At 45.9% G+C, this 26,233-nt stretch overlaps 1 protein-coding gene across 5 annotated transcripts in view; it reads right to left on the minus strand.

The window, feature by feature from the left end:
* The window catches only part of arhgef10 (Rho guanine nucleotide exchange factor (GEF) 10), a 445,239-nt gene that overhangs the window by 228,082 nt on the left and 190,924 nt on the right, over positions 1-26,233 (minus strand). For all 5 annotated transcript variants that reach the window (XM_072498626.1, XM_072498623.1, XM_072498625.1 and 2 more), the window contains exons 13-16: positions 19,130-19,309; positions 16,122-16,238; positions 9,767-9,859; positions 6,660-6,830 (exon numbers count right to left, since the gene is read on the minus strand). In XM_072498626.1, the coding sequence (XP_072354727.1) occupies positions 6,660-6,830; positions 9,767-9,859; positions 16,122-16,238; positions 19,130-19,309 (561 nt within the window). The remainder of the gene's footprint in view (positions 1-6,659; positions 6,831-9,766; positions 9,860-16,121; positions 16,239-19,129; positions 19,310-26,233) is intronic.

Genomic DNA, 26,233 nt, shown 5'->3' on the forward strand with positions numbered 1-26,233 from the left:
TGCACCCAGGGGGTGGGTAGCTGGTGGCTTCAGTGGCCAGGGCACAGACCATCTGCAAGGACATTAGCTACATGGAAAGTTTTTCCTATTTCTTCAAGATGACTGGGGCATTATAGAATATAATCACCTTGGCCATGAAACAAAATTCAAGATCTGTCCTGATATCAGCTAAGAAAATACTTTCTGAAGTGGCCAGGGCACCCGGCCATTGGGGCTATATGGGTGCCAGCATGTGGTGTAGGGTGGGGATACATGAACAAGTATATACAGAGTCGTGCCCTAGCCCCCATTACTATACAGTGCCCTGCAACCGTGCCAACTTAACTTAAGGGCCCTAACGCTTTGTCCAGGTGGATCCCCAGTACTTCAGGAGTGGAGGTGGCCTGCTGCGATTCCCACCCTGTGACCTAGGTCCCCGTTGGCAGGCAACGTCTGGGGTGACCTGTGTGGGACAGGGGTTGGTGCTAGGGGCACAGTGCTGCCTAGTTACCCTGGCCGCCCTGAGAGGTTGTGCAGATTCGTCCTGCATCGCAGGCCGGTCCGGATGGTGTTACAGGTGGTGCTCACTGCCTTTACCACCTGCACCCAGCACAGCGAACACTGACGACTGGCAGCCTCCTTCCCGGGCTGGGGTACAGGGTGGCCTGCTTCTCCTCGATCATGTCCAGGTGGGTCTCAAAGTGTTGGCTGGGATGGTGTGTGTGGGGAGTGAAGTGTATATATGTGGCTACTGCTTGTCAGCCTCCTGAGTGTCAATCACAAATCCTGCACCGTTTCTCTTTGGAATCAATTGTGTTCCATGTGGTGCTGGTGCTAACCGCTCAACAGTCACTGAATCGGTCCAGGTGCAGCGCCAGTTTTGCTGTTATAGAACTCGGCGAATCCTGCCCCTGCATCAACTCGAAGTTGAGGAATGGAGAATCCAGCCGAGGGCCTTAATAGGGAGCTCATTACTACTTCATTGGCAGCTTTTCTTGACAACATCTTAGCAGCTTGCATCTTGTAAAAAAGAGATTTCAAATATGGTTATATCAGTCACATAACTTCTCTCCCCATTATAACTTCAGAAGGTATTTTCTTAGCCGATATCAGGACAGATCTTGAATTTTGTTTCATGGCCAAGGTGATTATATTCTATAATGTCCCAGCCATCTTGAATAAACAGGAAAAACTTTCCATGTAGCGAATGTCCTTGCAGATGTTCTGTCTCCGCTTGAGAGGTAGCCGGAGAGAAATGGAAATATGAAGTCCATTGCAGTTTCAAGAACTATTTTGAAGATTTTGACATCAGCCGGTGTGAAATCCCATAGAAGCATGTCGTGGCATATATGAATTGTAATTCACAGTGGAACTTTCCGGAAACTGGCCAACTTGCAATACCAAGACATCGGGTAATTGTATGTCAGTGCTTTTTCTTGCTTTTAAATAGTTCACTTGAATATATGTTCAATCAGCCGGTGAAATTACAGAGTGATAGAACTCATGCACAAGTCACATCACCATGACACTATAATAGGTCGCTCACAAAGCAGAAATCTGACAATGTAATAGATGCCAGTTTATTGGAAAATCCAGCCCCATGGGTCACAATGCCACCATAATCTGTGCGACTAACGCATGGACTTTTTTTTAGTCCCGTTTTCAGCAGCTGTTAATTTATGGAAGCTGCTCTTATAAATCCAGTCACTCCCTAATTCCGAGATATGCTAATTTATTAAAATAGATAGAAATGTGTGAGCACTGCCAGCAATGGCAATCTTCTCAACATGACACTCGCTACACACAGGGGAGTTGGTGACCGATTTAATAATAATAATAGTAATAATAATCGCTTATTGCCACCAGTCGGCTTCAATGAAGTTACTGTGAAAAGCCCCTAGTCGCCACATTCCGGCGCCTGTTCGGGGAGGCCGGTACGGGAATTGAACCCGCGCTGCTGACATTGTTCTGCATTACAAGGCAGTGGTTTAGCCCACTGCGCATCCGTCATTCATGTAAATAGAATGTAAAAATAGAATTTGTGAGATGAGATTCACTTCCTAACATTTACTTTGCTTTTGATAAAACATGTTTTGCGTCGATTCTATTAAATTTGTAACAAGTCAAAAATCGGCACAATTTGCTCTCGCCTTGTAAAATAAAAATATTTTACACTGTTTGCAAACATCAGCTTCTGAGGCAAACACATTTACACGTGTGGTAAACTTGCTAGAGTTTTTAGAGGTACTCCATCTCCTCCCAACTTTACTAGTAACAGCTGTGGTTAGATGCGAGGAACATTTTATAAAAAGTGAACTGAGTGGGAAGAGGAGCAGATTAGGCTGCAACGACTGTGCTCATATCGTGCTGCTTACATGCTGAGTTCCCACCTCCTGGTATCTTAGATTTCTCCTTGCTTCGGGCTGTCCTGCAAACCAATGGTGGGAGGTTTTGAATGCTTGTCCTAGATTCTGACATCATCCTCAAAGTAATCCTTTGAAAATGTCTTCTCGGAATGGGAACAATACTGGCGCTGCCATGTTTATTGCTTGACTCCAGCTGCCACAAGATAGTGGTGGTGAGCATTCTTGTTGAACCGCTGCAGTCACAATGCTCATCCTGCTCCCATTTTTGAGCTGGGTAGGGAATGCCAAGAGTTTGACCAGCAGATGTGAAGGAATGGTAATGCATGTCCACAGCAGCTTGATCTACAAATTGGAAGTGATGGTGATTTCATAATTCTGCTGCTCTCGTCCTACTTGTTGTCAAAATGTTATACGACCACAAAGTGCTGACCAAATATGCCTACATACTGCAGGGACAGAGCATTTATGATAGAGGGCATGCATATTGAGTAAAGTGGCAGAGACACTGATCAAGCTTCTCGAATGTCATTGCAGCACAGCTTCTCCACATAAGTGGTGATTATTCTATCGTACTCCTTTTTAAAAAATAAATTTAGAGTGCCCAATTCATTCTTTCCAATTAAGGGGCAATTTAGCGTGGTCAATCCACCCAACCTGTACATCTTTTGGGTTGTGGGAGCGAAACCCATGCAAACACGTGAAGAATGTGCAAACCCCACATGGACAGAGCCGGGTTCGAACCTGGTACCTCGGCGCCGTGAGGCTGCAATGCTAACCACTGCGCCACCATGCTGCCCTCTATCATACTCCTGTTATCCTTATAGGTGTAGAGGAACTTTAAGTAGCATTTCAGCCTCTGCCCTGCTTTTAGAACCATATTTATGATATGGCTGACCCCAATTAAGCTTGCGGCTGAAAGGGGGGAATATCATTGAAAGTCAGGGAAGATGACAAGCTTTCTCATGTTGGAGACAGTCATTCCTTAGCACTGATGTACCACTTTTCAGCTCAAGCCTGGATCTTGCCTGGATGTTCTGGAGTAGGCTGGAATAGGTTGCTTCAAAATCAGAAAAGTTTTGAACTGCACTTAACACCACAGGATCATCAGCAAGTATCCTCACTCTCAGCATGATGGGAAAAATAAGCTAAGAATAAATAGGCTGAGGGTATTATCCTGAGCAACTCCAGCAGCGATGATCTGGGGCTTCAATAATAAGCATACAACACCCGCAACTATCTTCCTTTAGTCAGGTATGGCCCCAGACATTGCGGGCTGGATTCTCCATTCAGCGACACCGTAATTGTGGAATGCGACCGGGCAGAGAATTGCGTGTCAGCCGAAAATCAAGGCCGACAGTGGGCACCAACGGAGTGCCATGCTCAGAGTGCCTCGTCAGCAACATTAATGCGTTCCACGATGCGGACATGCTAATTGTGCAATAAGCGCCGTTGGCATATCATTAATGTGCCCGACCAGGCAATTTCTGGGCCCCCTGCAATGCTCCACCTCTGCCAGGAGGAATTACTGACGATGAGGTCCACTTGTAGTATGTAAAACCAGGAAAAAGGCGCCGTGGAAGCCGAGAGACAGAGAGGGGCGGTACGAAAAACGTCTCCAACAACTGTAGTGTGCTGACAGTTGTGCCGCTGGCTGCCGGGCTTCTGCTAGGGCCAGGGAAGTAGCAGAGGGGGGCCAGGTGGTGGACCATGGGGTCAGGGTGACAGGCACCGACCACCATCGCCATAGCCTGAAAGGCATCCAGGCATCTGCGTACACCGCTTACCGCACACTGTGAACTGAGTGCCAAGGGTCATATGGATGCCCCCAGAGGCCACCCCCCAGGTACCCTCTGGCCCAGCCGACATATCAATGGGATGGGTGTGCTCCAGCGCAACCAGTGTCATCTTCTTGGCTCCTGCTCGTCAGGCTCTCCAGTGCCATTCCCAACCCCAGCTAATCACACACCAGCGTTCATTGGAATTGCACTCGTTCCACATAGCGCCTATGCTAGCCCATTAGGGTGCCCTGAATCGCTCCGGTACCGTCGCTGCTTTCGAGGTTGTAGGAGTCATACAGTTCAATCCCGGCATCATCAAGGAGTTTCTGAAATGGAGAATCTTGGCCCTGCGTATTTTCCCTTTGACCCATTCAATTTTCAGTCCCACTAGAATTCCTCGATGCAACAGTAGTGAATCCTTGACTTGACATCATGCAGTGTCTGTCAGGTGGAAATATTTATTTGGGCGGGGTGGGGGTATAAAAGTCGCCAGAGACGTACCTGTTGAAGTTTAACTTTCACTGCACAAGCATCAATTTTAACTTGCTCTTTTGCGTAAGTGGAAAGGACACCCGATTGGAAACTGGTGAGATCCCCATTAAATGTGCTCCAAAAGTGTCAATAGAGACAACTGCAGTTTCAACTATGGGCCTCAATAGGGAAGAGGTTATGACTTTCCTTCCAGGTCAAATAATGTTCCTTCAGTCACCAACTGCAGCTTCCTGCTACCTGACATTTAACACCAATTCGCTGGCCATTCGGTATTTTTTGTTGATTTCAAGCAGGAAACTGACCAGGGGCATACATTATAAAATATATATCTAAAAGGTATCTGTGCTCATGCCAGGGTTGTCCCAAGTCCAATTTCCAACCAGAATTAAAATCAAGGCTTTAATTGACATAAAAAGCATCTATTTGGAAATCGGGTCAAATTCCGATAACATGGTTTGCTGGGCTGGAATCACCATTGTGGACAACTCATCAGCACATCAAAAGCAGCTAAATGCTTTCTGCTGCAAAAACGAGGAAGTGAAAGCACTTATCTGCTTTTGATGTGGTGAGGAACTGTCAATCGTAGCAAGAGTGTTTATAAATATTGTAGTTAGCATCAAAGCAGGGTAATGGAAATGCATTCAAGCATGAAGGGAAAAATAGATCAACAATCCACCAAGCAGCTGTCTCTGAGCAGGATTTTCATTCTGGGGGAGCCTTATGATAGACTTTGAGGGACACCTCCATTATGCATTTCAATATGCTGATCTGGATCTCTCCCAGCACAAGCAAAATCCAGAATGCGACGTCTCTCGAGGTTCGGTTGAATCTCTAGGCCCTCTCACGAGATTCCACAGCCTTATCATGACACCAAGTCAGGCGGAATGAGGCCGGTAAATCGCACCCTCGCTAAATGCACCATTCAGCGGACTTTAACTTCAGTCCACTGAATCATGCCCTTGGTTTCCTCCTATTTGAGGAGCCTATGTTCTCTTCCAAATTGCCCGAAATGTTGAGTATCACCCCCATTTCTGGCTGGTTCTTTTCACACACTTGGACAAGTTAGCTGGAAAAGTTAATCAGCTGATAGAAGATTGTTTCCTTATTTCTGGCCACTATGGTATTGGATTACAAAAGTCACTTATCTCCTAAATTATTCTTTCTTGCTCATCCTTGAATCCGTACAATGACTCAATGAATCACTGGCTCCTGAGACTGGTTAACTGTGTAACTATGAATTCATCAGCCCTCCCTCCCTCCCACAACCTCCTGGTTGCTAAACGCCCAAGTTTGGTGTTAACTATTCACTGCTTCTTGATCCATTTCTCCTCTGCCACTATCTTCTAAATTGTGGCATTTTGCAACATGGACCTTGGCTTCTCAATAAATGAGAACAAATGTTGACATTATTTGGATCAGTACCTTCAGATTTAATGGGTTTGTTGCATCTTCAAAACTTAGTCACGGTTGTATAATTTCACTCTGGTTCACCAATAATAAATATTACTATATTGTTTACACATCTTCCACAGTAAGACTGGCAGTAATCAAGTAAGTCAAGTCATAAGTGAGTCAAGACCACATAGTTGACAGCACAGAGCAGGAAACAGTGTGTAATGGGCTGATGAGCATAACCAATGCAGACAGGAAGTTAGGTTTTTAAAACTTGCCACCCAGAAGTAGATCAGCATTTGTCACAATCTCTCCTGCCATAATCAGAAAACACCCAATGTTCATTCACATCAGCAATTTCACTAATGGGAGGTCAATTTCCAAAGCCATATTTTTTATCTAGTCAGCAAGTTAAAAATCAACTCCCTGCCTTATGGAAGACCTTCAATGTTGTACTGCATCTGTACACCATCTGACATCTACTGGAAAATTTTGGAATTGCATCTAGTCTTGGTTGATAAGTGATTGTGGCTGTTAAAACCCCAAACTAATTTTATCTTCTGAATTTGGCTCATCTAAAAATATTCCCTTAAAGTTTGCATGTTGAACGATAAAAGCATTATCATTGCAAAGAGAAGAACCAAAATTCTACCTTGTTCAAATACCGTTCATTCATCGCTTTTGCAATCTGCTTCATTTCACAACGTTGATCAGCTTCTCGTTTCTGTTCATTTAGTTTCTCTGCTAATGTTTCAAGCTCTGTGAGAGCCATCTGAAGAGGTAGTCTATCAGGGTGTCCCTTCGGAGTGTTCTTTAGCATGTCCTAAGAAAATCAGTAAAGCACACGTTTTTCTACTTCGAAATTGGAGAGAGAGATATGTGAAGTAAGCTCCAAATCAAGTTTGCAGTGAAGTTAGATTATACAAGATTTGATATTGGTAATGTTGATGGGAATCAACAAAAATGTATCATTTATTATTGAAAAGCAAACATGAAACCATTTAAATAAGTATCACCTTATCTGAAGTGAGTGTTAAGCACAGATCACTAGCACACTTCAGAAACTAAACAAAATTTAAGGAACAGAAAATGTTGGGGGAGAAAAACTCCTCATATTGGACAGCATCTGTGTAGAGACAGAGAAACAGAGTCAATGGGAGTGATTCAGCAGACATAAGTTAAAGTCCGCAGAACGGTGCATTTAGGGGGATGTCTCTCAGCGCAGCACCGATAAACATCCTGCTTTTCAATGACACTTTGCCCTGTTTTTTGTCCTCGGGGAGATTCTCTGCACCGAGGCCGCACCTCAGATCAGGGTGCCATTTTGTCCAGCAGCTCCAATCTTTTCCTCTTCACCCTTTCAGGCTCCCCCCTCCTCCCCGTTTTTGATTTCCCCCCCATCCTCCCAGCCTTTGGGGAGGGCCCCGGGACCCCACCCCCCACATCCTTCCTCTACTGGGTAAGGCCCCCCCACCCCGGGCCCTTTCACTGGCAATGCCGACCTGGCACCCAGGCACTGCCAGCCTGGCACCCTGGATGTGCCATCTCGGCAGCATGGCAGTAGCAGGACTGCACTGCCAGGGTGCCCAGGTGGCACTACCAGGGTGCCAGGCTGGCAGTGCCAAGATGCCAGAGGGAGATCCAGGGTGCCACCCTTCCCTGTCCCCGCCCACCTGGGGTCTCCAACGGCCTGTCAACAAAGGCAGATTGGATGACCACATTGTGGAGAACCTCCGTTCTTTTTGCAAGCAGAAAATTCTTGCTTCTGGCAACCCGTCACTTTAGTTCTCCACCTTTCTCTCACGCTGACATCTCTGCCTTCGGCCTGCTGCAGTGTTCCAGCGAAGAACAACCCAAGTTTCAGGAACAACACTTGATCCCTTTGTAGACTTGGCCTACAAATTGAGTTTGACAATTTCAGGCTATAAATTCAGAGCCCCATTTTGTTTCCTTTCTTTGCTGGTTTTGTTTTTATTCCCCTATCGGTCAGCATCGCACCTTCTCTCGGCATATCTTTTGTTTCTTTTCTAGTCCTATCATCATTCCTTTAACCCTGGAGGACTAACTCATCTGTCATTCATTCTCTCCTGTCTTCCACCTTGTCACCTTTTGTCCTTGTCCCACCCACACATTGCTCAAAACCTATTACACTTCTGTTTTTCCCAGCACTGATAGAAGGTCACAGGCCTGAAGGATTTATTTCTTGCTCTATTCTCTCTCTACCTAACCTGCTGAGCTTTTATCCCACCCAGCATTTTCTGTTTTTATTTCAGATTTCTAGCATCTACTGTATTCTACTTTTCGATTCAAAATTAAATAATTTTCCGGCATGGTCAGCAAGGTTAAGCATATAATTGCTGGGGAATTGAATACCCTTGCGCATCAGGCATCATGCAACACAGGCAAGCTAAAGCATTGTTCAGCCATACTCCGCTTGTAGCATGTCTCCATTCCAGTTTGAGAAAATCACCCCATAACACACCAACAGTGTTTTCTTGAAAACAACATTACTGTAACACTTGGGTCAATTGGAACTGCATTATATGTTTGACCTTGGAACTGGCTTGAGACTCTTCACATTAATTTCATAGAGCGTACAGAAAGTTTACTTTCAATAATTTGGGCTATGTTTGAACTCAGGTGTCCAATGTAAAAGGTAGTTTCTAATTCAGTGGAAAACCTGGGCCTGGATTTTTGTCCACGAGTCGGATGCGCAGATTTGGGAGAATTTCCCACTCAGTGAACCCAACTTTTAAATATGGCTACCTAGTTGAGGCGGGCGACCCTGGAGGTAGCAAGGAGGATGCGAGATGCAGAGGCCGGCTGAGCATAAGGCCTACCTTGGGGCTCCGGCACTATGCCCAGAATTGTTTTAAGGAGAATGAAACATCCCTCCAGCAGTCCTCCACACACTCCCCATGCTACATCAATGCCAATGTACCCACCCAATAACTCCTCATGCCCTCCACACCAATCTATGCTCCTGTACCCATCCCCATGGCCCCCACACATCCTCCAAGCCAACCTATGCTCTTGTATCCACCCACCCATCAACCCTCATACCTTCGATACTAACCTATGTCCATGTAACTATCCCATGGTCCTTTATAGCCCCTTTGCCAACTTAGTGCCAACTCACTTCACCCAGCCCCCCCATTCGCAGTCCTTTATCCTTGCACCTCGCATGTGAACTCACCTAGTATCCACCATGGACGGACCTCAGCACCCATGCAGAGATAACATAAAGCTGTATAAAATAAAGTTTTAGGTACCTCTTGCAGACTTTACCATGTTGAAAAAACCTCTCATTCATAAAAATAATGAACTGCATTTACATCCCTTCAGTTACATAAAGCCTTATAACAATAAAAATGTTATTGAATTGTATAAACCCTTAACAGAAGCAACTAGTCTGAGATTCAGGAATGATCTTTAATGTTGACGATTGTTGACATCACTACTCAAGTCGTAAGCTTATAGACATGATGGAATGACTAGTCTTTCCATCAATTCAAAAGAGAACACTGAAGTTTACGTCTCCTCCAGCTCCAATTGGCACAGCAAGAATCTGTATCAATGAAGTATCAGTAACACAACATCTACCCTCGGTTATGGAGAGATCATTTTCAAGGTGGGGTAGAAAGAAAAGTACTATTGTCAAACCTCATTCCCAAGACAATAACAGAAAATAAATTATTTTACAGTGCTGTATCTTATTAGATAAAAAGTGACTATTTGCATCAAGATAAATGTGCTTACCTGCAGTAAAAGGATGAACTGTGGAAACCGCTGAATTGGCTTCATCATTAACCCATACAACGTAATACGATCAGAGCTTGACTCATGGCATTGCTGGTGAGGAAGAATACTTACTCATTTAGTACAGCATACAGATACCATACAGATGATTTGGTTGCAATAAGTTTAAAACAAAATATTTCAAATATATATATTTTTTAAATTCTCTCTCCTTTGCTTCCAATTCATGATTTACTCATCAAAAACTGGGCATGGCACTGTAAACATGATAAAGAGAGTCCTTTCCAGGGTAGTTTCGGCCCTGGGCAACTCTGGAGGCTGATTCCAAGGTATGGCAGCATTATTGAGGCACATATTTTTGTTCCCTCAATGCATCATTGCCTGCTGGGCCAGCCGAACTTTAGGGATAATCAGATGGGGTGAAAGGCCCTCCAGAAGCTTACTGCATGAGATGTGCAGAGAGCATCAAATAAACCTAGCAATGCTTCAGGGTCAGGGATACGATTTGAACAGAATTCTCCACAATTTAAGGAGTAATTGTATGTTTCTGGAACTGGGTTTACTTCCACAATGGCCCAATCCAGACTGCCTGAAGTTTGAAGAGGAAACAGGAAGGGAAAGCGAGTCCACCTGCTGCCAACTCACTGTGATGAAACCAATAGGGTTTCAGTTCAGAGGAAACCAAAGATGTGCTGATGTTGGTGCTGGGAGCATCGAGGGATGCGTGCGGAGGATCTGATCTGAAAGTCACCAGCAGCTTTTATCGTCATGACCGGATCGTTGATACAAACAGGAAATGTGAAGGATTGTGACCCTCTTATCTCAGCATCACACGGTCGCGCTGTGACTCCAGGGATCCAGTTGTGCAGAGGGCCTAATAATGGATTGGCCATCAAATCTGCCAGATTACCACTCAGGGAGTGACGATGAGATTTTACACTGATAAGTCCGAAAGATAATCATAACTGGCTTTTCATATTAATCATAACTTCTTTTAGCCTGTCATAATTGCTGCATGTAAGTAGAACATGAAAGGTTGTCATGCAGAACTGCATTCTACAAACCAATGGACTCGAGGAAGGGTTGGGAGGTGCTGGATATGAGCCTCCTACTCATGTCTTATTTAAGTCACAGAAGAAGGAGACAAAGCAAAGAACAACGAGTTGCTGCACAAAAAGGATGTGGAAGATATAGGCTGGCATAGTGGCACAGTGGTTAGCACTGCTGCCTCACAGGGCCAGGGACCAGGGTTCAATTGCGGCTCTGGGTGACTCTCTGCGTGGAGTGTACTTTCTCCCCCGTGTATGTGTGGGTTTCCTCCGGGTGCTCCAGTTTCCTCCTACAGCCCAAAGATATGCAGGTTAGGTGGATTGGCCAAGTTTGATAGGAAGGATATTCAATGAAAATTAAAAAAACAAGTGCTTCCAGCACAGTGGAAATTTTAATGCAACTGAATAAAATGTAAAATTAATAATTACATTCTCAGTATCCGCCTCCACAATTCAAGTATGGTTGATCCTGCAGAAGGGGGGTTTCAAAAAACCCCCATCAGAATAGTCACCTGGAACATCAGGAGACTGAATGGCCCAATGAAAAGATCCAGAGGATTCAGCCCCCTGAAAAGTATGAAAACCGACATAGTCTTCCTCAAAGAGACACACCTGAGGGAGAAGAACCAACTGCGGGTAAGGAAGGGTTGGGTGGGACAGATGTATCATTCATGTTACAGGATGAGAACTGGGGGGGTAGCCATACTGATAAATAAGAGGACGGTGTTTACTGCGGCGAACGTTATGGACTCAAGGGGGATGGTACGTCATGGTTAGCGGTGTCCTAGATGGAGCACCAGTGATCCTGGGAAATGTGTACATGTCCAACTGAGACAACACGGAGTTTGTAAAATAAAGGCCATGGCGGAAATCTGAATCTCGATACACACTGATGATCATGGGGGGTGGGAAGAGCAGATCGAACCCCAAAATGGGAAAAACAACATGGCTAGAGAACTAGAGGTATTGATGGGGTAGATGGGGGCTGTGGACCCATGGAAGTTCATGCACCCGGGTGAGAAGGAGTTCTCATTTTTTTGCAAGTACACAAAGTCTATACCCGTTTCAATTTCCTTGTGGTGGGGAAACCGCTGCTTCCAGGGCTAGTAAGAGTGGAATACTCCGCGATCGTAATCTCCGACCATACTACATGGATGTGAGGTTGGAGACAGGCCGTGCCGAGAGTCCCCTTTGGAGGTTGGACACGGACCTCTTGGACGACAATGTCTTCTGCCAGAAAATGTCACAGACCATAGACAAGTATATTACTAACAACCGGAATGGAGAGGTCTCAACCTCCACGTTCTTGGAGGCGCTGAAGGCTGTGATCAGAGGGGAGATCATCGTGTACAAGGCACGCAGAGACAGGGAAAAGAGCAGATCGACTCCATTCTGGAGGGAGACAGAAGATACTCCAATGCCCCAACGGAGCTTCTGGTGGAGAGGAAAAAGCTACAAATGGAGATTAGCCTGCTCTCCACCAGGAAGGCAGTGCACCAACTCTGCCAGACACGGGGGACCTTCTACCAATATGGAGACAAGGCCAGCCTCCTACTGGTTCACCAGCCGAGAAAGCAGGCAGCCACGATGGAGAGCGCAGTTGAAGCATCGCAAAGACGGACTGGTAGCCGACCCAAAAAAGGTTAACAACGCCTTCTACCAGGGGATATACACCTCCGAGCCCCCCGACGGGGACAGGGTAATTAAACAGTTCCTCGATGGACTGGACATGCCAGTCATTGGGGAGGATAGAAGGAGGAGGGTGGAAGCACCACTGGGACTGGGAGAGGTCAGGGAGAGCATCAGCTCCATGCAGACAGGTAAGGCTTCGGGACCTGATGGGTTCCCGGCGGGCTTCTATAAAAATGCGCGACAACACTGGCTCCTCATTTGCGGAAGGTGTTTGCAAACTCGCTAGTGAGGGGCACTTTGCCTCCAACGCTAACACAAGCGACTATATCACTGATACTTAATAAAATAAAAGACACACCCGAATGCGGATCATACAGACCCATTTTGCTGCTCACTGTGGATGCAAAAATACTCGCAAACATCCTGGTTAGGCGACTGGAGCACTGCGTACCATGGGTGGTCGCAGAAGATCAGACAGGCTTTGTAGAGGGTATGCAGTTAACAGCCATCATCAGGCGACTGCTAAATGTGATAATGATCCATCCAGGGAGAGAACACAAGAAATGATCATCTCCCTAGGTGCAGAAATGACGTTTGACAGAGTCAGTTGGAAGTACCTCATTGAGGTACTAGGACTGTTTGGGCTGGGGCCAGGGTTCACCTCATGGGTGAAACCCCTGTACAATACCCTCATGGCGAGTGTATGGACCAGCATCAACTCTGAATACATCTAGCTGCACAGAGGCACAAGGCAGGATGCCCGCTGTCCACATTCCTATTCGCCCTGGGAATCGAGCCATTGGCGATCGCCCTCAAGAGTGGCGAGAAGCTGGAAGGGAATCCGAAGAGGAGACAGAGCATATAGAGTCTCACTCTATGCAGGTGACCTGGTTCTCTACATCTCAGACCTGCAAAGCGGCATGGACTGAATCATGAAGCTTCTGGGAGAGTTTGGAGCCCTCTCTGGCTACAAGCTGAACCTGAGCAAGAGCGAAGTCTTCTCTATGAACCCAAAAGGGCGAGGGGTAGAGCTGGCGGGACTACCATTCAAACAAGCTCAAAGTAAATTCCGCTACCTGGGGATCCAGACTGCCCTCGACTGGACACGGATCCACAAGTGCTTATGCCGTTTGTGTGTGTGTGTGCGGGGGGTTGGGGGGGGGGAGATGGAGGAGAGTAACACTCCCATGCCTGCCAGCCAAACACTCAACAAGCCCAGTGGTGGTAGCCACACTCCAAACCTGGAATCAAATGAGACAGCACTTTGGCGTAACCGTAATGTCCAGTATGGCCCCCATCTGTGGCAACCACTTGTTTATGCCAGCCATGCTAGGTGCCACCTTTAGGAGGTGGAGACAGGATGAGGGGGGCACCGGCCATTAGGGACTTCTACACAGAGGATAGGCTAGCGACCTTAGAGGAACCAACAGAAAAACTAAAACAACCCAATGGGAACAAACTGCAACACCTACAGGTAAAGAACATCCTCCGCAAGGAGATGACAAAACCAACGGATCCCGATACACACAATGTTAGAGGAATTACTGGACGTGGGGAACGGGGGGGGGGGGGGGGGGGGGGACTGCGGAGACCTGTACAGACGACTATTAAAAAGGGCACGCTCCCCATTGGATGAAACTGGGGAAAAGTGTGAGGAAGAACTAGGGATAGACATAGGATGGGGACTCTGGAGCAAAGCAGTGAACAGGGCCAGCTCCACCTCTACTTGCGCAAGGATAAACCTCATGCAATTGAAAGTGGTGCACACAGGGGTAGGAGAGGGCAGAGTGTTGGAAATTTATAAAGATTTAATGGACTCAAAGGGAGCCCCGATAGGGGTAGTGAAAGATAAGCAAGAGGAAGAGCTAGGGAGAGAGGTGGAGGCTGGGCTGTGGGAGGAGGCTTTGAGGAGGGTGACTGCATCCATTTTGTGTGCTAGGCTTAGCCTTATTCAGTTTAAAGTGGTGCACACGGCACATATGACTGTGGCTAGGATGAGCAGGGTTTTTTTTTTAAAGGGGTGGAGGGTAGGTGAGGGCCATGTGTGGGTGAGCCCGTGAATCATGTCCACATGTTTTGCGCCTGTCCGAAGCTTGGGGGATTCTGGCAGGGGTTTGCCGACATTATGTTGGAGGTCTTGGGGGATAAGGTGGACCTGAGTCGAGAAGTGGTGATCTTTGGAATGTCAGAAGACCTGGGTGTCCAGGGGGAGAGAGAGATCGACGTCTTGGCCTTTGCCTCCCTGGTAGCCTGGAAACGGATCTTATTGGAATGGCGGGACTCGGGACCGCTGAAACCGGGAAAAGGTAGGGGGGTTGGGGAGTGGGAGGCGGGATGGTGGGGTGTTAAGTATTTATTTGTTTTGATTATTTGCACTCCTGTTTGCTTGCTTTTTTATGGTGTGGCATCTGGAACACAATCAACATCTTCTAGCTTAATATAATGTATATATAAACTCCCAAATACATATTGATTGTAATTGACAGTTATGATCGTAACTGTGCCAATTGTTTACATAAGTAATAGGCTGAGAATTAATGTCGCAGGACCAGTCAACTGGAGGCCTGATTTAATGATTCAAAAAATATGGGTTCAAGTCTCACAAGGGCAGTTTGCCAATTTAGATTCAGTTGTAACAAATCTGGTTATAAAAAGGCGGGTGTAAGCAAAAGTGACATCGAATCTGTTCAGTTTGTCATACTGGCCAACCGAGTCAAAGTCAATCATTGTCACAAAACTGCTCTCCCAATACTTTCTCAAGGACAACTAGGGGTGAGCAATAAATGCCAGCTTTGACAGCAATGCTCACTTCCAAGGCAAATAAATGTGGCTTAAATTAGTACTGGAGGTTGTCAGCCTTCACCTCAAGGGTACTAAATTTGCATTCAGAACTGCATAATATACTTTGTAAAGCAATGTGTAGGAGAAGAGAATGTAGAGGCTATGCATGTTTTGATTAAATACAGCACAGCCTACAGAATGACTGTTTAAAAATACCCTTTTCTTCAGTGTTGAACAAAGCGTAAAATAAAATTGAAACCAATCATGCTTAATAATATTTCGTTCTAATTGAAATGCCTCCTTACAATGCAACTCAACATTTGAAGGCTCTTAACAGTTGAGAGTGAGGTCAAAAGTAGCCGTACAATGATAACTAGGGAAAAAGTGATGAAAAGGGTCTTCAAAACATTAGGTTAACAAGAGGATTTAAAGGTGGGAAGCTGGGAGTGAGATGGAGGATGGGAGTGTTCCAGAGTATGGGGAAATAATAGGGGGAGGTTACACTCCATTGATCAACTGGGTTAGTAATCCAGGTATAAAATGCATTTGCATGTTTTTGTTTGCTTCGTCTCTTCATGTTTCCCTCACTGGGGATTAGCAGCCGATGGGCGTTCTTGTTGCATGCTGCATGCAAGTGACGGCAGGATCACAAAATCTTCATTCAGTGTTTGTCTACGTGCAGTTCTCATCTGGGGCATTCAGGACAGAAATTAAGAGCGGGTCTTCAGATGAATTTTCTCTTCCCCTGCTTGGGGACACATTTTGTTGTTCCACTGCTACTTGGCAGCAGCAGAAATGAGTTACCTCCAAATGGCTCCACACCCACCCCAAAGGTGCACTCTCTGGTACAGTCTTACAACTGAAACATCATTTTACCTCCACCAAATATTTACCTTCAAAAATTCCAGAAAGGCAGGTTTGGAGGCACAGACTTTCTTAATAATTCCCATAGCAGTGCTAAAATTGTTCACATATTCACTGTATGCATCAAGCACCATCGACTTGGAAAACTGCAACAGAAACAAAATGACAGCTTTGAAAATCCAATACTTTAATTTGAAGGAACTCGGCACTCAGAATTCCAAATTTTACTTGATAAATGAAAACTACGTTTGTTTATCCTCCAACCCAGGAGGATTAATTTTCATCACCAAACAGTTCTTTTATGCATTCGACTGAATCTGGGTTGCAGAAAATGTTCCTGATGAGTTTGCGGATGAACGGATTGAGTTTCAAGCACAAACAACATTTTCATTTTGAAAGGCCTACTTAAAAAGGAGCAAAGTTCAAGTTGAGATTTTTGCAGACGTTTGCATGAGCAAACATTGAGCTTTCTTTTCAATCATTTCACCAAAATGTCCATTCTTTTTTGCTGACTAAACAGATCCTGCAATTGTTTGTCAGCTATAGGGTCATAAAGCCACAAATCTGAATAATGCCATTGTAATATCTCAACCTGCAGGAACTTTGAACTTCAAACAATCTCCTTGAAATAATTGATCCAATCATATTGTCCACACGGGTTAGAAGTTAAAATGCTTAATGATCAACTTTCATTCATGATTCTGTTTTTAAATCACTTTGACTTCCATTTCAGTTTCCTCACATTTCGTTCAGTCTGTTTAAGGATCTGTCCTATTATGTTCAACTTCCCAAACATCCAATATAAAACAGAGCATTGATATTTAGCAGTGTTGTCAGGCTTGTTTTACCCATCAGTGTCTATGGTCTCTCCACATCGTGCAAGAATCAAGATCATTAGCCCATTCATACAGCTATTTAAGTCAACAACATATTTCAAAGTGTGTACATTTTATTAAATACTACTTTGTACTGATTTCATTATATCACCACTTTTAAAATTTAATACAAAACAAAATAAATATTACTTAAAGGAGGGCAGATCTTCCAAGATATATTTTACTAACAATTATATGTTTTACATAACCTTCTTTACATTTATACTGTTGTGACCGAAATATCGTATATCACTAACTATATTCTACAAACTCAATTTTATGTGCAATAACAAAGCAAGACCTTTGTAGCCCACTTATCCAATGTATGATATTGGCACACCACTCAATAACCTTGAGTTTGATTTATATTTAAATCAGAAATAGGACATAGCCATTGGCAAGGCCAACATTAACTGCCCTTCCCTAATTGCCCTTCAGGTTGTGGTGCACCGCAAGCTTTGTAAGTGTACGCCCACGGTGCTGAGAGGGAGGGAGTTCCAGGATTTTGATTTTGACCCAGTGATGAAGGAGGAATGGGGACTACGGATGCGATTCAACTAATTGGGAGCGAAGTCCCACAACGAGCGTGTTTAGCCACGTGTTTCACAGCGCTAGGCGTGTTGTGCAGAATTCCCGACAGTGCAGAAGAAGGCCATTCGGTCCATCGAGTCTGTACCGATCCTTATCACACCCTATCCCTGCAACCCCATAACCTAACCGTTATATCCCTGGACACTAAGGGGCAATTTAGCATGGCCAATCCACCTACCCCATACATCTTTGGATTGTGGGAGGAAACCAGAGCACCCAGGGGAAACCCACTCAGACATGGGGAGAACGTACAAACTCAACACAGACAGTGACCCAAGGATAGAATTGAACACGGGTCCCTGGCACTGTGAGGCAGTAGTGCTAACCACAGCGCTACTGTGGGGAATGCGCATAGCCTCATTTTGCACTCTGAGGAGCTCCGCTCACTGGAACTCCCCAGTGTAGCGAGAGATCGGGGTGCTATTTTTAAATGGCGTCCTGCTTCCGAGGCCCGCGAAGTGACCCTGACCTGAACACACTATGGTAGGGTTTCGCCCCCCCCCAGCACCACATAGGGCACCCCAAGCCTCCCCAAACCTCATTGCCCACAATTGGTAGTGCCACCTGAGCACCTTGGCAGGGTGAGGATGGCACCCAGGTGCCACTACCAAGGTGCCAGCCTGATACTGTCTGGGTGCCCAGGTGGCACCAGCCATTCTAGGGCATCCCCTGCCCCAAGAGCATGCAACTGTAAACCTCAGATCCGATAGGAGACCCCCGACAAGTGTAATTCCGTCTGGTCCACGTTTGTGGAGACCAGGGATGATTGGCACTCACCCGAGGTGTCGGAGGCAAAAGCGATGAATCCGAAAGCCTCCAGACCTGTATTCACCCAAACGGTCATTTCTTTGATGTTTGGGAAGTTACTCACTGCTCAGTCCCATACTTCAAATTTGTTTCTGCACTGGGACCTGAACTCGTCAGCCAGAGTGACTCCTCTGTGAAGGGTGCCCCAATCTCAAAGTGAGCTTTAGGGTATCCCACAAACCTCACCCATGGATATTATGACCCCTGCAGACATGGGCAACACCCCTAACCCTCAAACCCCAATGGGCAGCCTCCCCCCAACAATACAATTAAGCGTGAGCTCCCCCACCCACCACCCAGGCATAAGGGTAAGCCTGCCCCACACCCATCCATCCTTGTGCGCATCGCCATCCCCACCAACCCCGTGAGTATACCTCGCTAAGGTGTCGCTGAGGACCTCACCTTTAGGGACTCCTCCCTTTCAACCACCCCCTCCCTTTCAGGACACCCCCTTCACACTTCATGGTGCCACTTCACCCCAACTTTCATGGGCATGGCCTCCCTGGTTGGCACTGCCAGGGTGCACAGGTGCCAGGCTTGTGCCAAAGCACTTCCCTGTCCCTGACCACCAGGGGGCTCCAATGGCCTCTGAGACCCCAGAGTGGTCATCACACCTGATCTCCGCTTGTGGAGACCAGTACTAATTGGTGAGGCCTCGCCAGTACGTCCAGTGACTCCTTTGGAGCTGGCAGAATGTGGCCAAGAGAATGGGGAGGAGCAGAAAATCCCACCCCAAAAGGATGCAGTTTCATTCAAAGACTTACTGAGGCAACAAAGACATCTCCAATCATTTCAACTGAATCCCACTCCGTCACGCGACTAGCTAAGGCAATCTGGAACAGGGAATGGCACTGAAGAATCTGCTTTATTCGGTAAAACACCATTTTTAATTTCCTTTCACTTAATAGTTTTGGATCCATTTCTGAAAGAGGTTTCTCGTACTGCTGTGGAGAGAGAAAATCAAAATCAAACACTGTCCAAACAATTTCAAATCAGAAATTTTCCTTATACGTGTGCAATACCACACACCCTATTGGCCTCGACCTCTGCCGGCATATTTTCAGGTGGGGGGGGGGGGGATGTCATGGGATCATATAAAATAGGATGTGTGGCTCGCCAAATACATACCCAGGACCTCAGAGCTGTCCCAATAATATGGTGGGCAGATAAGATGTCCGCCTGACAACTGCCGTTAGGTCTATTAAGACCCTTAACTGGCCAATAAATGGCCACTTATATTACAATCCCAGATCCCCAAAGTGACTAGGCTACTGGACAGAAACCCCAATATTTTATTTTAATTTTGTAAAACTTTGAGGAAACAATATCTGTGCTCCAGGAGTGATTGCACAAAGAAATAGAGATATGGCATATTCAAACAAACTTTATTACTAACACAGAATTTAAATACCTTTAATATCACACCAACAAATAACTTAGTTACCCCTTAAACAATGCAACTCAGTACAGTAAATACAATACCCTTAACTTCTATCTTTATTCCTACTTAAACAACAAGAAAAAAATCTCAGTTCTCAATTCACTATTAAACATCTACTGCACTCAGGAACACTTGTTTTACAGAGATGTTCTTTGAGAAAGAGAGATCTCTTGACACTGCACTAAAGAAAAGATCTGACTTTTGTCAGACCCATGCAGAAACCCAGTTTGTATGTCTTCAGAAGCTGTCTGAGCTGGTTTGTTCACCTTTCCAACCACACTTCTATTCTGCCTGTACGCATATCTTTTAATTGAACTGCAGAGAGCAAACTGCTTGACTTGTGGTGACAGCTTGAGCTAGAACTCCATTGACCTGCTTTCCCTGCAAAATGCCTGATAACTCAGCTCCAGCCAGGAATGACATAATCTTACCAAGCTGAAATCTAATTAACTCTGCAGGGAATTGCTTATATCCAAACAAAACTGCATGGGCGCAAGGCTTTAATGGTGGTTTAATTGCATCCATGGCTTCAAAAGCTTTGTTGTCTTTCAAACAAAGATTTAAAACAAAACATGACTGCAGCAGTCACACGCACACAAACTCAGGCTTTTAACCCTTACTGCACCAAATACCTATAATACAATACATCTGAAATTCCAACATTGATCACACCTCCCCCTTCAAAAAAATGAACCAGAAATATGAAAAGATGGCTTCATTTTTCAAAGCCATTCAACGCTAAACATTTCTCACTATTAAACTCTAAGATATATATCATATAACATTTCAAACAGGCAAACGTAAAAATGAGTATAGTCCATGCTGTAAACTTCTATGATTCTATGATTCTATTCCAGTCTTTCTTTTCCACCTTTCAACATTCCAGTCTTCTCACACTTCAAAATCACGATAAAGCATCGGCAATCACTTTTTCTCTTCCTGCTGTATGTTTGATTTTTAAGTTAAATGGTCGTAAGCAATAAATTCCATCTGAACAGTCTTACATTTCGATCTTTGAACTTTTCCAAAAACATTAATGGATTATGGATTGTATATATAACGGGTCTCTAATGAACTGTTCACAACATAAATGTCAAAATGTTATAACGCCAAACTAAACTCAATGTCTCCTTCGCGATGGTTGAATATTTCTTTTGATGAATATTTAGTTTCTGAGAAAAATAACCAACTGGCTTTTCAATTCCATCGCCATCTTCCTGCAGCAGTACAGCACCAATGCCCATATCATCGTATTAATTGCCACCTTAAATTGCTTGACATAACGAGATGTCATCAAAACTGGTGTGATGGTTAACACAGTCTTGAGATGATTGAATGCCTCCTGACATTCCGACATCCACTGAAGCTTCCTGTGCTTTTCCTGAAGTTCTCTCATTGGAGCAATCACACTGCTAAAATGTGGCATGCATTTCTGATAGTAATCATTCATGACCAGAAATCTCCGAACTTCTCTCCTTGTTGATACTATTGGAAACTCTCCAATAGCGTTTGTTTTCACATTCAATGGGGACCGTCTGACCATGTCCAATTGTATGGCCTAAGAACGCGACTTGAGCTTTTGCAAATTCACTTTTAGCCAAATTTACCACCAATCCAGCCTCCTGTAGTCAATCAAATAATTCCTTTAAATGTTCTAAATGCTCCTTCCACATTTGACTGAACTCCACCAAATCATCAGTGTACACTGTGCAATTGTTTAGTCCAGGAATGACCTTGTTTTTTTTTCTTCAGTTTTCCCATTTTATTTCACAACGACTGTACATGAAGGCACAGTACCAGAACAGATCAATGTACAGATCTTCACATGACCAGCATCCAAGGTGCCTCCATATCGTTGGGTCTTCGAAAAAGATGTATAAGCAGAAGCGTCAGTGTTCATTTGCCATGTAAGATTCATCAAAGCCTGGTCAGTACTGCATCTACGGCAGTTGTTCACCTCGACCTCTGCCTCATCTTTCGTCTTTTACGCTTCAGCCTGCACATACGCTTCTTCCGCCACTTAGCACTTATGTTCGACAGGGATCTCAAGACCCCAGAACTGAAAAGCCAGGAATGACCTTGTTGGTGAATCTTTGGGATGTTGATGGTGCATTCTTCATTCCAAATGGCATGACTTAAAACTGATACAAAACATTTGGGGTCACAAAAGCCAAAACTCCCTTCACCATGTCTGATAAATCAAGTTTGGTAATAAAATTCGCTTGTCCCATCTTTTCAACCCGGTCTTCTAAACGAGAAATAGTGAATGAATCGGACTTCGTAACTGCGTTGACTTTTCTATCGTCCGCAATTGTTGTGTTCCATCCGGTTTTGGTATCATCACAACAGGTGAGCTCCAATCACTGCAGCTCACTTTGATGATCTCATTCTTAAGCATGCTGTCAATCTCTTTTTGTAACTGTGATAATTTTGGTGGATTGAACCTGCATGGATGTTGTTTAATGGGAGTAGCATTTCTTACATCTACATCATGCATAATTACTTTTGTACATCCCAATCTATTCCCACATACAGCTCTATGTGACTGCAATAACTCTTTAGATTATTTTGATTTTCCTCTGGAAGGTAACTCAGTAATTTATCCCAATGTTTTATTACTTCTTCATTGTCCAATCTAATTTAAGGAATGCCAAATTCAGAATCATCTGGATTTGTCTCTTCTCCCTGCGTTACAGCAACTAACACCTTTATCCTTCTCTATCAAAATAACTTTTGAGCATATAAACATGGCACGCTCTGAGTTTTCTTTCTATCTGGCGTTCTTATTAAATACTTCACCTCACTCAATTTCCTTTCATTTGAGAAGGTCCACTGAATTGTGCTTTTAATGGTTCACCCTCCATTGGTAACAATACTCTCAAGGCAAACTTTATCTTCTCCAACCTGAGAAACCCCACCATGTCATTGACCCAAGCCTCCACACTTGGGGGCTTCGCGTCCCTCCACATTAGTAAGATCCTTCTCCGGGCTACCAAAGAGGCAAAGGCCAAAACTATGGCCTCTTTCAGCTCCTGCACTCCCGGCTCGTCTAACACCCCAAATATTGCTATCCCCCAGCTCGGTTTTACCCGAGTATCCAAGACTCTGGACATAGCCCTTGCAAAGCTCCTCCAAAACCACTCAAGCGTCGGACACGCCCAGAATATATGGGCGTGATTTGCTGGGCTCCTCGAACACCTCACACACCTGTACTCTACCCCAAAAAACGTACACATTCTCACCCCCGTCATAAGCACCCTGTGCACCACTTTAAACTAGATCAGGCTGAGCCTGGCACAAGACGAGGAGGAATTAACCCTGCCCAGGGAGTCAGCTCACAGGCTCTCATCCAGCTCCTCCTCCCACTTGCCCTTCAGCTCCTCCACCGAGGCTTCCTCCACCTCCTGCAGCTCCTGGTAAATCGCCGAGACCTTACCCTCTCTGACCCACACACCCAAAATCACCCTGTCCTGTATTCCTCCGGGCCGGCAGCAGCGGAAATTCCCCTACCTGCCTCCTCACAAACACCCTGACCTGCATATACCTGAAGGCATTTCCCGGGGGTAACCCAAATTTCTCCTCCAGCGCCCTCAGACTGGCAAAAGTCCCGTCAATGAATAGGTCCCCCATCCTTTTAATTCCCGCCCAATGCCAACTTAGAAATCCGCCATCCATCCTGCCCGGTGCAAACCTATGGTTGTTCCGTATCGGGGACCAAACCGAGGCCCCCACCTCCCCACTGTGCCGTCTCCACTGCCCCCAGATCCTCAGTGTCGCCGCCACCACCGGGCTCGTGGTGTACCGCGTCGGCGGTAGCGGCAACGGTGCTGTCACCAGTGCCCCCAGGCTAGTACACACACATGACGCCGCCTCCAGTCTCCCCCCCCCCCCCCCCATTACCCATTTCCAAATCATTGCCACATTAGCTGCCCAGTAGTAGCTACACAGATTCGGCAACGCCAGCCCCCCCCCCCCCCCCCCACACCCCCCCCCGACTGCGCTCCAAGAACAGTCTCTTAACCCTCTGGGTCTTACTTGCCCATACGAACCCCATAATGCTCTTACTCACTTGCTGAAAAAGGCCTTAGGGATGAGAATAGGCAGGCACTGGAGCACGATCAAGAACCTAGGGAGGACTGCCATCTTCACGGACTGCACCCTGCCCGCCAGGGAGAGTGGCAACACGTCCCATCTCCTAAAGTCCTCCTCCATCTGGTCTACCAACCACGCCAAGTTGAGCTTGTGCAGGACCCCCCAACTCTTATCCACCTGGATACCCAAATACCGGAAACTCCTCTCCACCCTATTGAGCGGCAGCTCCTCCAGCCTCCTCTCCTGACCCCTCGCATGCACCACAAAGAACTCACTCTTCCCAACATTGAGCTTGTATTCTGAGAAGTCTCCAAACTCCCTAAGGTTCTGCATGACCTCTGCCATCCCCGCCACTGGATCTGCAATATACAAAAGCAGGTCATCTGCATATAACGAGACCCGATGCTCCTCCCCTCCCCCTCCAGTTTCTAGACTCCCTTAGTGCCATAGCCAGCGGCTCAATTGCCAGAGCAAACAACAGGGGGGACAGGGGGCACCCCGGCCTCGTCCCACGGTACAACCTGAAGTACTCTGACCTCAGCCGATTCGTCGATACGCTCGCCACCAGGGCCTGGTATAACAATTTTACCCATCCTATGAATCCCTCCCCAAACCCAAACCCAAACCTGCCCAGCATTTCCCACAGGTACTCCCACACCACCCGATCAAAGGCCTTCTCCGCGTCCATTGCCGCCACCACTTCCCCCCCCCCCCTCAGACGGCATCATGATCACATTCAGGAGCCTCCGCATGTTTGCATTCAACTGCCTGCCCTTCACAAACTCCGTCTGATCCTCATGCATCACTCCTGAGACACAATCCTCAATCCTAGTGGCCAGGACCTTCGCCAACAACTTGGCATCCACATTAAGGAGCGAAATCGGCCTATACGAGCCACACTGCAGCGGGTCCTTGTCCCGCTTGAGGATAAGCGAGATCAGCGCCCGAGACATCAGGGGCTCCCGCGCCCATTAGCGTGCCCAGCATCGTGGCTACGTACACCCCGTCATCCGACCCCTCCACGCCTTCAGGGAGACCCAGAATCCGCAGGTTCTTCCTCCTCAACCTGTTCTCCAGCTCCTCGAACTTTTCCTGCCACTTTTTGTGCAGCACCTCATGCGCCTCCTCTTTCACCGCCAGGCCCAGGATCTTATCTTCATTGTCCGAGGCTTTCCAATGTACCTCTTTAATCGCCGTCCCCTGCGCCCATTGGGTCTCCACCAGCCTCTCGATCGACACCTTCATAGGGGCCAACATCTCCGCCTTCAACTCCGCAAAGCAGCTTTTCAAAATTCCTGCTGATCCCGAGACCACTGAGCCCATGCTGCCTGGTCTCCACCTGCCGCCATCTTGCTTTTCCGCCATCGCTCTCCTCGCTTTTCCAGTGCCGCTGTTTGACCACTCCGCTCCTGGTCCACTCCATACAGTGCTGGGGGAACCTCACTGCTACCTTCCCACACCAGGAATCGCTGTCCAAGTGCCGCTGGGGCTCCTTAAAAGGGCCCAAAAGTCCGTTCACGGCGGGAGCTGCTGAACGTGTGACCTACCCAGGCATAGACGCAACCGGAAGTCGACCAAAAATCAATTTGAATAGAGTGAATTTAGTTGATTTATTAGGTGCATCCATAATTGCAAATAGCACAAATGGAATTCCTTTATCCCAATCAGCTGGATAATCCTGACTATAGGCCTTCCACATGGTTTTATGGCCATTTTTCTATCCTCCCTTGTGATTCTGGATGGTACGCAGTTGAGTTAAATTGCTTTATTCTGAAGCTATCTATAACTTCCTTGAATAACTGCGACATAAAATTGGATCCCTGATCTGATCGTAGTTCAGATCTAATAAAAACATTTATTAACTCCTCTACAACCCTCTTAGCTGTAATGTTCGTTCAATAGAATGGCCTCCGGAAATCTAGTAGACACATCCATGGTCAGCAAATACTGCTTCCCACTAGTTGTTTGAGGCAGGAGTCCGACGCAATCAATTAAGACCCTAGTTAAAGGTTCTTCAAATTCTGGAATGTCTGTTGGAAGGTGCTGGTTCGATTACTGCTTGAGGTTTACCTATTACCAGACATGTGTGACATGTACAACAAAATTCCACAACATCCATATACAGTCCTGGCCAATAAAAATGTTTTTGTATTTTTGCTCAAGTTTCCTTACTGCTAAATAACCTTCTACTGCACTACCCGCAAAACCTCCTTTCTATAACCCACTGGTAATACCACATGATGAACCTCTGCCCATTTCTCATCTGCTTAAATATGTAATGGGCTCCATTTTCTCGTTAATACATTATTTCTAATCTAATAACACTCTGGTATAC

Source organism: Scyliorhinus torazame, chromosome 4 (genome assembly GCF_047496885.1).
Source record: "Scyliorhinus torazame isolate Kashiwa2021f chromosome 4, sScyTor2.1, whole genome shotgun sequence".
In the NCBI taxonomy this organism is placed as follows: domain Eukaryota; kingdom Metazoa; phylum Chordata; class Chondrichthyes; order Carcharhiniformes; family Scyliorhinidae; genus Scyliorhinus; species Scyliorhinus torazame.